This window comes from Mustelus asterias, chromosome 3 (assembly GCF_964213995.1).
Source record: "Mustelus asterias chromosome 3, sMusAst1.hap1.1, whole genome shotgun sequence".
In the NCBI taxonomy this organism is placed as follows: Eukaryota; Metazoa; Chordata; class Chondrichthyes; order Carcharhiniformes; family Triakidae; genus Mustelus; species Mustelus asterias.
The window spans coordinates 52,646,450-52,663,187 of record NC_135803.1 but is presented as its reverse complement, the minus strand read 5'-3'; the positions used below and the strand labels follow the sequence as shown (position 1 = coordinate 52,663,187).

Genomic DNA, 16,738 nt, shown 5'->3' with positions numbered 1-16,738 from the left:
TTCTCCAGTTACTGTGCTATGGATATATAATTCTTTCCCTTTGATGTTACCTACTCTGTGGACCCAGCAGTTAGCGTTTGTGCCAATTCCCTTATCTCTTCACTTTGAAGTTACCTCTACATCCCATCGTTTTCCCCTAATCACATAGGTAAACGCTTGCTTTTCTCACTGCCATGCTAATTTGCATATCAAAACCCCTTCAGACAGCGTCCCTAATCAATGCCCCTTGTAATGTTATCCCAATTTCATTTTTCAATCTTAATTTTCCCCAGTTCCTAACAATACAACTTGCTCATTCACTGTTCCAGGTGAGGGTAAGAATCCATATGTTCAGCACTCCCAATGTTCAACTCAGGTGAAGGGTCTTCCAATGGGCAATAGAGCCTTGTTTCAATAAAGGTCACACTGCTTAGAGCAGGGATGACTATCTGACCCAACATGATAGCGGAGGGGTAATAAAAACAAAATACTGTGGATGCTGGAAATCATGGGAAAACTCAGCAGGTCTGGCAGCAGTAGTGGAGAGAGGAACTGAGTTAATGTTTTAACTCTATATGTTTCCTCTTTAGAGTTAAGGAGAGGGAGAAATGTGATGGATCTGATACTATTTAAGACGAGATGGAACAGGTGAAACAAAATCTAAAGGTGAGAAACACATGACAGCAAGGAGAGGTTTGACAAAGATGTCATGGGCACAAGACAATGGTGGTCGTGATGGGATGATGCATTCAGATAAAAGAAATTGGATATAAAAAGTGGATCAATATGGAGAAGAGGGTACAATGGTCTGAAGTTGTTCATTTAGTCTCCTCGCTGTAAAGGAGAATGCATTAGGAGTAGTGAATGCAGCTGACCAAATTGAACAAAGTGCAAGTGAAAAGCTGCTTTACCTAAAAGGAATGTTTGGGGTATTGGACGGTGAGGAGGGAGGAATTTGAGCTTGGACAATACAATCAAACATTGTCCTCAACAATGTTAAATTTTATACCCAAAAATGGCAGAATACTGTTGAATTTCTCCCTCACACAATTACTTTTCAATTTATTCAATTCTCCGATCTCATCTGCAGCTGGGATTCTCCAGTCCCGCTGCTATGAATGGGGATCTGGCTAAGCGCCAAAATTCTCCATTCTTGCTAGCAGTGGTGGCAGGGTGTGCAAAACCACAGAATTCTGGCCTTAATCAGGCTCTAACTTGCAATTGTTTGCCTGAGTGTTCACTGTACAGTTTAAATGATAAATCAAAAATCCACCTCATTCTAAAAGAACAAAGAACAAAGAACAGTACAGCACAGGAAACAGGTCCTTCGGCCCTCCAAGCCTGTGCCACTCATTGGTCCAAATAGACCATTCGTTTGTATCCCTCCATTCCCAGACTGCTCATGTGACTATCCAGGTAAGTCTTAAACAATGTCAGCGTGTCTGCCTCCACCACCCTACTTGGCAGCACATTCCAGGCCCCCACCACTTTCTGTGTAAAAAAAGAGAGGAACCACTTGTAAAAATAACTTCATTGTTCCTGAAAATCACAGCCCTTTTACTAATCTGTTGTGATTAAGGGTACAAATTCCAGTACATATCTTGGAAAGTAATTATAAATAGATTAGGAAAAAAATTGTAGGTCATTATTTCAGTGTATAGTAGAAGAATTATTGGTGAGATCATCTAGGTTATAGTTCACTGTAAAATTGCCAAGGATTTCTTTCATGCATTCAATATCTACCATCATAAGAGGCTACATATTATTTCAGCAACTTGTGCAGAGGTATTTGTTGATGGTTTTACATTGCAATTCTTCCCATTTTAAATAGGGTCTGCAACAGTAACAACAACTTCTTTTTATGGAGCAACTTTAACATATTAAAACATCTCATGGTGCTTCACTGAGACAGTATAAAACAAAAATATGACTTAGAGTCTCATGTGGCTATGATGGTTTGACAAGCTTAGTCAAAGAGGTAGATTTTAAAGAGTATCTTAAAGGAGGAAAGTGAGGTAGAAAGGCAGAGAGGTTTGGGGAGTGAATTCCAGTGCTTAGGTCTAGGCAGCCAAAGATATGGCCACCAATAGATGAGCAAAATAATCAGGGATGCTCAAGAGCTGGAATTAGAGGAGTGTAGACATCTTGGAGGGTCGTGGGGCCACAGGACATTACAGAGATAGAGAGGGGCCAGACCACAAATGGATTTGAAAACAAGGATGAGAATTTTAAAGTCGAGGTGTTGCTTTACCAGGAACACATGTAGACAGTGAGGACAAGGGTGATTGTTGAACTGGATTTGGTGCAAATTAGGCAGTATTACATTATCTCATGTTTCTCGATGGGAGAACTCATGCCAGTGAGAATCACTGCTAGTTTCCACCAGAGGAGACCAGGCACCATAGCCATGCCATTGAGGCCATTGAAGCTCCCAGGTGGTTGGGGGCATAGCTGGGCAGTGCCAACCTGGCAGTGCTCACCTAGCACCATGGCACTGCCCACCTGGCACACTCACAGTGTCCAGTTGGGACAATAATTGTGCCAGGCAACGCCAGGGGTGTGTGGCCTAATTGGGCTGGGCCTGCGTGAGGGTGTGGCTTTGATCGGGATGGGGGTATGCACAACGACGGGGGGCTTATGCAAGGGGAAGCTCTGCAAAGGGGGGGGGGGGCTCAGCAAAGAGTTGGGCTCTGCAAAGGGGAGGCCATGCAAGAGGGGCTATGCAAGGTGGGGACTCCATCAGGATATTTATCATGAGGGTCCTGATGCCCAATGCTGGCAACCTGTGTTTGTGTGGGGAGTGAACATGCCGCTGGTGATTGGGGGGTGGGCCTGATGTCAGTGGGGTGGGATGGGAGGAGTCTCCCAGTTCACTGAGAGATCAAGGCAGTCTGCACAGTGGCATCCTGAGCAGTCTGAAGCTGGCTTCACTAGCATACTTAGGCTCTGCACCCACCGCCCTCCCAATCCCCCCCATTCCCCCCCCCCGAGCCCCCTACCCCTGCCACCCAACCCATCGCCCCGACCAGGAAGATTGCAGTGCTAAACTCACCCAAAAATGAACACTTCTGTTTTCAGACTTCTATGACACTTAAGGAAGGTAGGAGTTGGTTCGGCACAGTGGAAGAGGAGGAAACCAGCCTGAAGAGTTTCAAGTATAGAGTTCCACGACAGATAGGCAGAAACTTTGGAGGCAACAACATGTTCAGGGACTTTGAAGAAGAAAGTGAGGCTGAAGATGGGTACTCTTTATTGACAGAAAGCTTTACATAATTGTTTCAAGTAACATTTTCCAGAGTACGCTGCATTCACAATCTAATTGCTGCACCTCTGCTTAGTTATGATTGACCAATAATAAACGGATGATGATTTCACTGTTTCTCCACCCTCACATCCAACAGTGCCTACTTTTTCCTTGTGACTGAAACACTGTGGAACGTGCTACAGAAATGCTAAAGGTGCTACAGAAATGCAGCTATTATGGCTAAATTATCAGTACAACACATATTCAGAACATGGTCAGAAGTTTAAATAAATTATTTATGGAATGGATAGAACTTTTAAAAAATTGTTCAAGAGTTTGGGAGTCACAGGAAAGAAAAACATTTATTTCTCATCCTTAATGACACTTGAGAAAGTGAGCCACTTGAATTATGGAAGTCTATGTAGAATAGGTGCAGTGAAAGGCCTGCAGGGTAGGGAGTTTCAGCATTGTAACCTAGTAACAATGAAGGAACGATAATATAAATCCAAGTCAGATGATGTATGACTTGGAGGGGAATTTAAAAGTGGTACTGTTCCCATGCACCTGCTGCCCTTGTTCATCTAGGTGCCAGAGGTTTGTGTGTTTGGAAGATACTGTTGAAGAAGCCTTGGCAAGTTGCTCGAGTACATCTTGTCGAGGGTACACACTATAGCCATGGTGTGCCAGTGGTGGAGATAGTGAATATTTAAGGACACTGATAATTTGTCAATTTTCATGTTTGGATAAGACTTCCACAATTCAAAACCTCTTGCTGACATATGAACCAACAGTGTTAGTGGTTCTAATGGTGCAACATCATACATGTACCACAAGTTAATAACATACTTATTTATGTTCCAACGGAAGATTAACCTGTTCATTAAATCTGAATCCATTAAGTAAAAAAAAAGACCTGTTTGAAAAGATTGAATATTTTAGGGTGTAGTTAATTACTAATCAAAACTAATGCTATTAGCTTTTAGTTAGAAATTGGCATGAAAGGTTGGTTTAAAAGTTCGTTTTTTCCTGATGCAGATATTCCTGAACCAATGCCTCCAAGAAAGTGGTTCATGCAGTACACTTAAATAGGAACTCTGTTATAAAGCTGTCCTAGCTATCCTGGGTAGTACATTGAAGCAACAGTATGTAGCATTGAAGAGTGATGAAATGTAGGTTCATTCCTATAGTCCCTCAACTCAAACATATTACAGTTGGGAAGTTGAAAATTGGAGACCAGGAGAAGGAAAACAAAAGGAGGCATTATTCCAGGTCTCCCTTGCACATTTAAATGTTTATTTCACTGCACTGTTGCCCTGAGAATAGATCACCCACACATACTGTTGGCCAGCAATAGGACATATCCAGGAGACTCAGTAAACAACTGAACCGTAAAATAATTTCATATACTCACAAAGAATAGTTATAGTTGTTTGTCGTACAGAACTTGAGTACCACTGGGAAAAAAAGACGCATGCTTTCGAATCTTTTCATCATACAGGACAGCAACACAAGATAAACCAAAAGTCAAGGGAACAATAATTTATACTGCATAAGAAGAGAGTGCTGATTCATTGGCAAATGGACTGAATGGTTAAGGCATTGCCATGACAAATGAACAGATCCCTATGTGTGAATGTAGGGGAGTCTAAAACTAGAAGGCATAGGTTTAAGATGAGAGGGGAGAGATACAAAAGTGTCCTGAGGGGCAATTCTTTCACACAGAGGGTGGTGACTGTCTGGAACAAGCTGCCAGAGGTAGTAGTAGAGGCTAGTACAATTTTGTCTTTTAAGCATTTAGACAGTTACATGGGTAAGATGGATATAGAGGGATATGGGCCAAATGCGGGCAATTGGGACTAGCTTAGGGGTTTAAAAAGAAAGGATGCCATAGACAAGTTGGGCCAAAGGGCCTGTTTCCATGCTGTAAATCTCTATGACTCTATGTGGCTTCTACCTCACTTGTGGTTCACTTACGCATGCTAGAAGTCACATATATTCACGCATAGGGCCCAGTTCTTTGCAGACAGAAGGAGTATGTCCATGCATTGCACTTTTTCCAACTAAATAAAAGCTTGGGAGCAGCCATTCCCTAGTTCATTCATCATGGCAATGCCTTGAACAATCAGAGTTGGTCTGTCTGGTTTGTATTTGAAATAAAAGCTTGGAAGTCATCAGCTCAATATGGAAATGCCTCAACCAATCAGAATCCACTTGCCAACCAATCAACAATCTCGTCTCATGCAGCATACATTGTTGCTTCCCTTGACTGTTAGTTTGTCTTGTGTAGCTGTCCTGCTGAGCGGAAGATTTGATTTGATTTGATTTATTATTGTCACATGTATTAACATACAGTGAAAAATATTGTTTCTTGCGCGCTATACTGACAAAGCATACCATTCATAGAGAAGGAATGGAGAGAGTGCAGAATGTAGTGTTACAGTCATTGCTAGGATGTAGAGAAAGATCAACTTAATGCAAGGTAAATCCATTCAAAAGTTTGACAGCAGCTGGGAAGAAGCTGTTCTTGAGTCGGTTGGTACGTGACCTCAGACTTTTGTATCTCTTTCCTGACGGGAGAAGGTGGATGAGAGAATGTCTGGGGTGCGTGGGGTCCTTAATTATGTTGGCTGCTTTGCCGAGGCAGCGGGAAGTGTAGACAGAGTCAATGGATGGGAGGCTGGTTTGTGTGATGGATTGGGCTACATTCAGGACCTTTTGTAGTTCCTTGCAGTCTTGGACAGAGTAGGAACCATACCAAGCTGTGATACAACCAGAAAGATTGCTTTCCATGGTGCATCTGTAAAAGTTGGTGAGAGTCATAGCTGACATGACAAATTTCCTTAGTCTTCTGAGAAAGTAGAGACATTGGTGGGCTTTCTTAACTATGGTGTCGGCATGGAGGGACCAGGACAGGTTGTTGGTGATCTGGACACCTAAAAACTTGAAGCTCTTGACTCTTTCTACTTTGTCCCCATTGATGTAAACAGGCGCATGTTCTCCTTTACGCTTCCTGAAGTCGATGACAATCTTCTTCATTTTGTTGACATTGAGGGAGAGATTATTGTTGCTGCACCAGTTCACCAGATTCTCTATCTCATTCCTGTACTCTGACTCATCATTGTTTGAGATCCGACCCACTATGATGGTGTCGTCAGCAAACTTGAAAATCGAATTGGAGGGGAATTTAGCCACACAGTGATAGGTGTATAAGGAGTATAGTAGGGGGCTGAGAACACAGCCTTGTGGGGCACTGGGGTTGAGGATGATTGTGGAGGAGGTGTTGTTGCCTATCCTTACTGATTGTGGTCTGTGAGTTAGGAAGTTCAGGATCCAGAAGCAGAGGGAGGTGCCGAGACCCAGGCCACGGAGTTTGGAGATGAGTTTCGTGGGAATAATGGTGTTGAAGGCTGAGCTGTAGTCAATAAATAGGAGTCTGACATAGGTGTCCTTGTCTTGGTGTTCCAGAGTTGAGTGCAGTGTCAGGGAGATGGTGTCTGCTGTGGACCTGTTATGGCGGTAAGCAAACTGTAGTGGATCCAGGTAGTCCTGGAGGCTGGAATTGATTCGTGCCATGACTAGCCTTTTGAAGCACTTCATAATGATGGATGTCAGAGCCACCGGACGATAGTCATTAAGGCACGCTGCTTGGTTTTTCTTAGGTACCAGGATGATGGTTGTCTTCTTGAAGCAGATAGGGACCTCAGATTGTTGTAAAGAGAGGCTGAAGATGTCTGTGAATACCTCCGCCAGCTGATTCGCGCAGCTGGAGTGCTCATCCAGGTACTCCATCCGGGCAAGTCGCTTTCCGTGGGTACAATAGTAAAATCTATCTTTAACAATTCTAAAGGATATAAATAAGAAACTGAGTCTTGGTAGTGTTCGCAGGAAATTTATTTCCAGTAGGTCTTCATCAACACATTAAATGCATCTCAGACCCATATGAATTTGTAGAGAAACCCTATCCACTAGCAATCCTCATAGTTCAAGTAATTGATGCAGCAAAGGCACTACGACTGTTGCACTGAAGCCAATAGATGAATATGTTGCAAATTTATATGGTACTTCAATCTCCAATCTTTTCTTAGCTTCCATATCACGTCCTGCAACATCAAACCAAGCATACAGTACTTTGAGGGAAAGAGTTTTGACAACTTGGCGAGTAGCAACAAGAACAACAATTCCAATGAGAAAACGTGCAATGGCCAACGACACAACTTCCAAGGTTATGGATGGTATTTCAAATGGGAGAGATCCTGTAGGTTCATATGTTCGACCATATTGATAGTTCATCCAAAATCCAACTGTGCATCCTGATGCAACACCCAGGATAATGGTGGTGTCCCCTCTGGTTGGGCTGTAATGGTCTAATTCTGGATAGTTATAACTCATGAAAAAGGGCAGAACAATTGCAATGATGGGAGTTAGAGGATTGGTTAACTGGAAATTGTCAAGAATGTTCCAGAAAGGATATGTAAGAGCCATAAGCACTGCAGTAATCAGGACTCCACAGATCACATCCTGAAAATTGATATACATAGAATTAGCATACGTTGACAGTAAACTGTTATTAAAGTAGTTCAGTAGTATATTTTTGAAAAATCCCAATAAAAAGTTAATGCTCTTTCTGAATTGTTGGGTATGGACTGCAATAAAATCCTGACAACTAAAGTGAGCAATAATTTGATAATTTGTTAATTTTCATGTTTGGGAAAGACTGTCACAAATTAATTTGTAGTCATGACACTCAAAACTGCTTGCTGACATGTGAACCAATGGTATTCGTGGTGCTAATGGTGCAACATCATACATGCACCACAAGTTAAAAACAAACTTATTTATGTTCCAGTGGAAGATTAACCTATTCATCAAATCTGAATCCATCAATTGAAATAATACCTGTTTGAAAAGATTGAGTTAGCAATCACTAAGGTCGAAACCTAACATTTTGTTCCTGAACTGTATTTCTCTTGCCACTTAAAGGTCCTGACAGTTCTTGGGTCACAACTTCATGATTCTAGTAGTCCTGTTAAATTACTCATTCTCCTTGTGTGACCATAGATGTTAAGCGTTGATGCTATTTGGCAAGAAATGGCATCCTTGCTTCACAATGGACAGGAATAAATGTCTTCCACTGAGGTGAATTTGAAAGTGGGAGGCTGCCTTCCCAATTGCTCTGATGCCAATTCAGACCCTTAAATGGACATTTAATGCCCATTGAAGGACCTCATCCTGCCACCCCCAGATCAGTTGACATGCTTCAAGCTCACAAAGCAAATCCTATTGAATTTGCTTCCACATTGTCAGAGCTAATATGATTCCTCACAATTGTGTTAATTTCCTCTTTAACCAGCAATGCAACTTCATCACCTTTGCCTTTTTATCTGTCCTTTCAATACCCTTGGATGTTCAGTTCCCATCCCTGGTCACCTTGCAACGATGGGGCGATTCTCCCATCCTGATGCACTAATTCTTTAGTGTGTTGGGCCGGGAGAATCGCGTGTGGGCCGATTCATGGGACTTGTGCATGTGTTCCTGACATGTGCGCATCTCCGAGCGCTGGTTGGGACCACATGGAAACCAGCGAGAACAACAGGAAAATTAATTTAGTCTTATTTTAATGTAATTTAAATGTCGTAATGAGGCCTGGGACTGAATTCTCCAGGCTCAATAGCATCTCCTACCCCACCGGTACCAATTCACACCATAGGGTTTAGAGTAGCTCCCCACTTTCGGGGAAGTAGCGGGAGACCCCGCTGGGGTGAAGGCGGGGCAATCGGGGCCCTCTGGGCATGGGCCTCCTGGCAATGCCAGCCTGTGTAAGGGGTAAAGTGTCCATGCTCAGGGGCACTTTGGCACTGCCCACTAGGCATAGGGCGGTGCTAAGGGGCTGGGCCTAGCAAGCGGGGCTTAGTGGCGATCAGTGGGGGTGGGGGGGTTCCCACTGCCACTCTCTATTGGGATCGGTCAGAGCTGGAGGAAGGCCAATGACTGGGTTGGGCTGGAGGGGTGGGTCTGCTGGGGGGTGTCTGCCTCCCGTGGAGGGGTCTGCCGGGGTGGGGTGGGGTCTGCCTCCCATGTGGAGAGGGTCTGCTGGGGTGTGGGGGATGGTCACTGCATGGGGAGTGGTGCTGAAGATCCTAAAAGGGGGGGGGGCGGTTGGAGTTTGCCGAGGAATACACGTGGGGGTGGCAATCGGGCCGTGGTGGGGTGGGGGGGGGGGGGGGGGGTGGAGGGGCAGAACTGTGAGGGTCCCAGGCTGGCCAGCGATTGAGTTGGCCAGTGAAGTGCAGGCTGAGAGTTCGGAGCCACTGCTCATGCTCAAAAGCCTGGAACTGTCAGATTCTGGCGTGAATAGGCCCTGCCCCCTGAACTTTTAATGATATTCATGATTATGACCTCTCATTGCACGGAGTGTGGGAGATTCTAGGGTGAACTCCCACTGAAAAAACAATCGTGATTTATACCAGTTTTCCTGCGAATTCAGCACTTACAACTTTTTTGGGAGAATCTCTCCCCCCCCCCCCCCGGCCCATGTCTCTGTCATCCCAACTACATCATACCCATTTATTTGCGTGATTAATTCATCCATTTTATTGTGGATGTTGTGCACATTAAAGCTTTTTATAATTACTTGTCCCATTCCCACTATCTTTCATTGTGGCCCTATTTGATTCTGGCCCTTGATTTCTCTACCGATCACTTTTCTTATTCCCCTTGCTGTCTTTTGTTTTTGTCCTTGATTCCCCCTCCTTTGACTCCTTGCACAGGTTCCCATCCCCCTGTCATTTTAGCTTAAACTCTCCCCAACCACTCTAGCAAGTACTCCACCTCAGACATCAATCCCGGTCCTGCCCAGTTGTGACCTGTCCAGTTTGTATTGGTCTCACCTCTCCCAACACTGGTCCCAATGATCCAGGAGTCTGAAATCCTCCTCGTCATACCATCTCTTCAGTCACGTATTCATCCGATATATCCTGCCATTTCTGCTCTGACTAGCACATGGCACTGATAATAATCCTGAGATCACTATTTTTGAGTTCCTACTTTTCATCTTACTTTCTAAATTCCAATTAAAACCCAAGTGTGGCGACTAGGACATTTTCACGGTAACTTCATTGCAGTGTTAATGTAAGCTGACTTGTGACACTAATAAATAAACTTAAAACTCATCCCTTTTTCAATTTATGTCATTTGTACAAATGTGTACCACAACCACCGGCTGTTCACCCTCTCCCTTCAGAATGTCCTGTAACCGTTGCAAAACGTCCTTGACCCTAACACCATGGAGGCAACATATCATCCTGGTGTCTTGTCTGCAGCCATAGAAACACCTATCTATTCCCCTTACAATTGAATCCCCTACAACTATTGCCCACACTTTTTACTCCTCCTCTGTCCAAGCCAACCCTGCTACAACAAATTTGGCTGTTCTTGCTTTCCCCTGAGAGCCCATTTCCCTCAACAGGATCAGAAATGGTATATCTGTTTTGCAGGGGAATAGCCACAGGAAATCCCTGCACTTCCTGCCTAGACCTCTTGCTCTGTCTGTTGGTTATCCATTCCCTCCCTGCCTGCAGAGTCTTAGCCTGTAGTGTGACCACCTCTCTACATGTGCTATCCATGATACTTGTGGATGCTCCAGCCACCGCTCCAACTCTGAAACCTGGGCTTCTAGGAGCTGCAACTGGAGATACTTCCTCCACATATGCTGGCCCTGGGCACTGGAAATGTTCCTGGCTTCCCACATTGGGCATGAGGAGCACATCAAGGCTTTGAACTCTACCCTTTTAAGTTAAACCTTTTGAAAAATGCATAATTTCAACTAGTATCAATTATTCTAGGGCCCTTCTTCTCTGGTCCTCAACCATAAACAACTATAACAAATCATAAACCACAAAAACATTACCAACTATAGTATAAAAGTAATAAACACTTAACTAACCTTACAAACTAGCTACCAATCAGCTCTCTCTCTGTTGCCTCTACTCCTGCAGTAGGGAAAGACCACTCTCAGTTCAATTCCCACTGTGCTCCAAATTCCCAGATAACCATGCTCACTCTGGCTGTGTCTCACACAGGATGTGCTCTCTCTCTCCCATTGCTTAATGCGGAGTTGCTGTCTTCTGATCGGCTGGTAGCTCTCAGGGGTGCGACTTCCATTGCTGGTGTCCTTGATCCTGGGGAAGACTCACTGCTGGCCACTACAGTACCTGACCAGTGGATCTTGCCAAAAGGAGATGATGCGGGCCTCTCGCTGGCTGTCCAGCCCGCCAGCAAGATATACATCACCTGGATTAAATTCTGCCCAATACGTGCATTTTCCAGCAATGTTAATAGATAAACAATCAGGACTGCGAACATTAGGTAACGTTTCCCCTATCTAGGCTCGGGACACTAAGCTCAATTGGTATTCTATCTGAGATCAATTAATTCAGCACAGATTGGGAAACAAAGCTCTTTGACCCAGTCTCTATGGCTTAGTGTGAAAACAAGCACTATCCTTTACCCATTAAAGTGCTGAGTAGCTGAAATCTCTTTTTGGACACAAGAATAACATATCTGACTCAGAATACCCTTTAATAGGGAATATGTTAAATGTGCATTAAGATTGCACACATTACATTGGATGGAGGGAACAGAAACAGAGCATTCAGTCCGACCAGTGCTTGCCGGTATTTATGCTCCACTCAAACCTCCCCCTCATATTTCCTCATTTTAATCTATCATTGTAACCCTCTATTCCCTTCTCCCTCTTACGCTTCTCCTGCTTCGCCTTAATTATTTTTATACAGTTGGCTTCAAACACTCTCTGTGGTAGGGTTCCACATTCCACTCTCCCGCATTCTTATCACACTTTGGGTAAAATTGTTTCTTCTGAATTCCCTTTCTGATGTACTGGTGCCTATTTGATATTGATGGACTCAAGCCGTTCTTTTCCCCACAAGAGGAAACACCCCCTTGTATCCAATCTGCCATTATTTTAAAGACCTCTGTTAAGTCACCCTTGAGCTTTCTTTTATCAACAGAAAAGAAACTCAGCCTGTCAATCCTTTACTGATGTATTATAACAGAATGTGCCCACAATTAGAAAAGGTACTCCTTCAAGAATAATTACTGTACTAGTTGAAAAATAAATAACTTGTTTTCAATTTTTTTTTAGTCCTTTGATGTACAATATCATCTGGTCTTTTGTGCTTCTGTTAATTATTTTTCACTTCGTGGGAGCTAACTTAGTAATAAAGGGAATTGATCTCTTACCAGCACAGTATGCATTCCTGTATAGAGCCTACTGAGTGAGACCAGAGCAGACAGCACCGTGGAAGCCATTAGTCCAAATGCAACTGAATACTGTAAATCGAGCAAATCAAATCACTATTAATGGAATAGATTAATTATTCAGAACAGCAAATTTCACCGAGAGAACTGATCCAATTAAAATTAAATTAAAATACATATAAAATATATAACATTAAAATATGCCCTAGTGTCAGGGGGATTAGCATGGTAAGTATGTGGGATTGCAGGAATAGGGGGTGGGTGGGATTGTTGTTGGTGCAGACTCAATGGGCCAAAAAGCCTCCTTCTGCACTGTAGGGATTCTATGATTTCTATGACAAGTAAAAATAAGCTCTCCCAGTTTGATAGTAGTACGTTATGATAATAACTATATGTAAGGACAAATTAATTAAAAAGAACATCCCACTATGGTATTAAATTGTTGTAAAAAAACACAAAGGACAAATTTGTAACACCATGAGGACTTGGCAAATGTCTGATAAGCAAATTCGTATATATGATGTATGCCGTTAACTGACCGTAAAAAGAACATAATTACTGCAATTCCATTGGGCAGACAGTTGTTGATTTAAGAAAAGCTAAAATGACACATATAGGAAACAAAAGTATGTTGACTGTTGTCACTAGGGTAAAGGTCATAGATGCTATCATTTTGTGAATGGTGGAAGTAGGCACTGTGCCATAGATGAGCAAAATCAGGCATCCAACTACAATTCTACGTTCACTTTGACAAATGTGGGATACATTTTCTTTAAAGGTTGCTCAGTAAGTAAGTGAAGCTGTATGGGTCACCCTGCCACAATTCCTGGTTGCCAGTTCAAGAACACCTAAGGCAACAACTTAGGAACTTCATCCAGGGAGAACATAAATGGGAAAAAAAATATTCATACAATTCTTGTGGTCCCTGGAGCGGTGCATAGGAGCTATTTTTATTCTGAGACCCAGTGTGAGATTGCCAATACATTCCCACACATGTCACTGCTTCTTCTGACAAACTGTCAAGATGTTTCTTTTGCTTTTATTTCCTTGGCCAGAGAGACCTCAAATTTTGCTGCAAATATAATCAGTGCAGACAATACATAACGTATGGAGAGTATTTAACATGGACTAAACTCATAGCTATGCGAGCTTGGCACTCTACTGCCATCAGATACCGAGCTAGTAAAAAAAAACGTTTGGCACATTCATATGTTTAAATAATAAAGTTGATTATATCAACTGCTTAACTGTTTCTTAAGGACTGATAAAGATAGTAAGTACATATGTATTGGACTAGGCTCAGGCAGATTGACTTGTGCTTTAAAGAGATCAACAAAAATATTCAATGATTCTTTCATAAATTTTCAGTTTTGTTTTATCTGACCTTTTATGGTCTTATGTTGATGGGGTCATTGTGATGCTATTGAAATTTATTCCGGCAATATTTATTCAGTTAACACCATTAATAAGAATGATCTAAAGGACTTTATCAACCATTTGATCCTTTGAAAATATTCACTAAATTTGTGCAAAACGCAATGTGATTCAGGTGACATTTCTGTAGCTTAATGCATTCATTTTCTGCATAAATGTTGCAGTAAAGAAATATTTTTAATTCTAATGCACTCATAGCCAACCTTCTCAATTTACCATTCTTTACAAATAACTGTTTTCAAGCTACCATTCCAAGTTTATGGTATGATCACGATATTTTGGCATCACCAAGTAAGCACTGCTACAAAGCAGTCTTACTGCAGAGTCTGATGTGGACGTGATAAAAATGAATGACCTTAGAATGTGCAAGTCATTGTTTAGCCAGGTGCCAATTTTCACAAATTTCTATTTGTTGGAACTGTCACTCAAAAGCCAAAACATAATCTATTTTATTTCACTCAAAAAAACAGTTCACAATTGCAGTGTTTCACTTGAAGACAATTTGATGCTGAATTTTGGGGATATGTGGAACAACTCAGAAATATGATGCTTTTTTAAACAGCATTGATTTATTCAGCTTGCAGTGTTTTGTTAGCTCTTTATTAAATATAAAAGACATGTATTTATATAGTGCGTTTTGTGACTAGCAGACATCTCAAAGCTCTTCACAGCCAATTAAACACTTTTGAACTGTAGTCACTTTGTAATATAGGAAACACAGAAGCCAAGGTCCCACAAATATCAACTCGATGATGACTAGATATTTTGTTGATGTGATTGAGCAATGAATATTGATCAGGAAACTGGGAGAATTCCTCTGCTATTTTTCAAAGTACTGCCATGAGATCTTTTATGTCTCTCCAACAGAACAGATGGGGCCTCAGTTTAATGCCTAATCTGAAGATGGTCTGATAGTCTAGCACTTCCTCAATACTGCATTGGAGTGTCAGCCTTGATATCGGTGCTCAGATTTGGGACTTCAATGCAGAACCTTGTGATTTTGATTCAGTAGAAAGTTATACTTTAAATTATCTATTTAATTCCAAGGTAGAATGGAGTTGGGAGTCTAAAGGATAGTTATTCAGCATTTTTACCTGGATGCAAGGCCCATGTGGTTGACATTGTCATGGGGGTGGGTTTAGAGAGGGGAATAGGCCAAAGCAAGCCATTGTAATATCAGATTACATGTTTTTTTCTTAATATATCCCTGAGCCTTACAGACAGGTCAGTCAAAAATTGAGACAGAGCAGAGAGCGAGAGAAAGCCAATCTTTTGTTCACTATGCAGAATGCAGATGGGTGTTCATGTTTGGATTGAAGAGACCAAGTTCGTCAGGATTTAAACAAGATTGGAAGATTCGTCTAGCTTTGGCTCTTGTGAGGAATTTCCAGAGTAGCCCTCACCATGAAATCAGTTCAGGGATAAGGAGTTATCTGGCGAGAAATGGAAAAAGGAAGCAAGCCATCCAGAACTGAGAATAGCTATGCACTGATTATTGGAGAAAGAAGTGTCCACAGAGCAACTGATCAATAACTGACACTGTGGTGAGATCTAGTTACAAACTGTCTGTGCAAAGTCTGATTAGATTTAGATTAGTAAGTAATGTCTATAAATATAATTCAACCAATCATTACTACCAGCATTTAACAATTACTTTTGTCAAAAGAATCATTTTAGTTCAGATAGTTTTTTATTGAAGAAGGATTAGACTGAACAAAATTGATCCAGAATTATAATTAATTAGCTTTTACTTTTTCTTTAACATGAAATAATCAATAAGTATATGTAGATAGATTGAGACATGGATATTATTGGAACAGAAACAGAGAATATGAATATACATTGAAGTTTCATCATTTAAAGGAGCTCATCAGGTGGGAATTTTCTCATACCCACTCTGTGGAGGCAGCTTGCCATTGGCCAGTGGTGAGATCTTCTGGTCAGTGGGGTTTCCCGTTAAATGCACCCCTCACCATTGTGAAACTATCAGCAAATGCTGTGAATTAGATGCTGCTGACTTTCAGCTTGTAATTCTGCAGTCTGTCTGTACCTGGGCAAGGCTGTTTTGTCAGTAAACTATGGAAGTAGATAGGTATTAACAACTAGCACAGTAATGAAGAATGAAACCTTCAATTGACCTTAAAGCTACATGTCACTGAATGTTACTTGCGGTTTTATATTTTATGAGATCCTTTCAGGAATAGAATGAAGAGTTCCTACCTTGTATCTGTATATTGTAGCAATTAGGAACGTAAAGGAGATAGCGGTTGCTGCCATAGCATGGGTTGATGGCATACCATACTCTGCATCAACTCTTGTTTCCAACTTTACAACTGGTGGGGATAATGGGCGAGGCCATTTGATGATGTCTTTGGAGGCCTGCCCCAAGTACATAACAATCTGTAAAAAACCCCACAAAAAGTAAAAGTCAGCTGTTCACAAAAGTACATTGCACAATTCCATTCTTTTCTGCATGTTTCTTTTGGCTACTTTGCTTTACGTAAGCTCTTGATAATGTTTAAATGTGTAAAACCATTTAATAAAAAAACATTTGAAAGAAAGTTTTAATTTATATAACACTTCTACAATCTCAGGACATAAAAAAGGAGTTGGAATAGGCTCACACATCCTTGTGCCTGCTCTGTTGCTCAAAAAGATCTTCAACCTCAACTTCACTTTCCCATCTAAACCTTGGTGCCGGATTCTACTGCCCCGCCTGCCACGGAACCGAAACGGGTGAGGGGACGGACGATGGAAATGTCTGTTGACCTTGGGCATGAATTTCTGGTCTTGCTTGAGTGAGGC

At 42.0% G+C, this 16,738-nt stretch overlaps 1 protein-coding gene across 1 annotated transcript in view; it reads right to left on the bottom strand.

The window, feature by feature from the left end:
• Positions 1-3,056: 3,056 nt before the first annotated feature.
• Positions 3,057-16,738, bottom strand: part of LOC144483865 (sphingosine-1-phosphate phosphatase 2-like) — a 53,041-nt gene continuing 39,359 nt past the window's right edge. The window contains exons 4-6 of the mRNA XM_078202440.1: positions 16,154-16,333; positions 12,482-12,571; positions 3,057-7,741 (exon numbers count right to left, since the gene is read on the bottom strand). Coding sequence (XP_078058566.1) covers positions 7,199-7,741; positions 12,482-12,571; positions 16,154-16,333 — 813 coding nt within the window. The 3' untranslated portion in view covers positions 3,057-7,198. The remainder of the gene's footprint in view (positions 7,742-12,481; positions 12,572-16,153; positions 16,334-16,738) is intronic.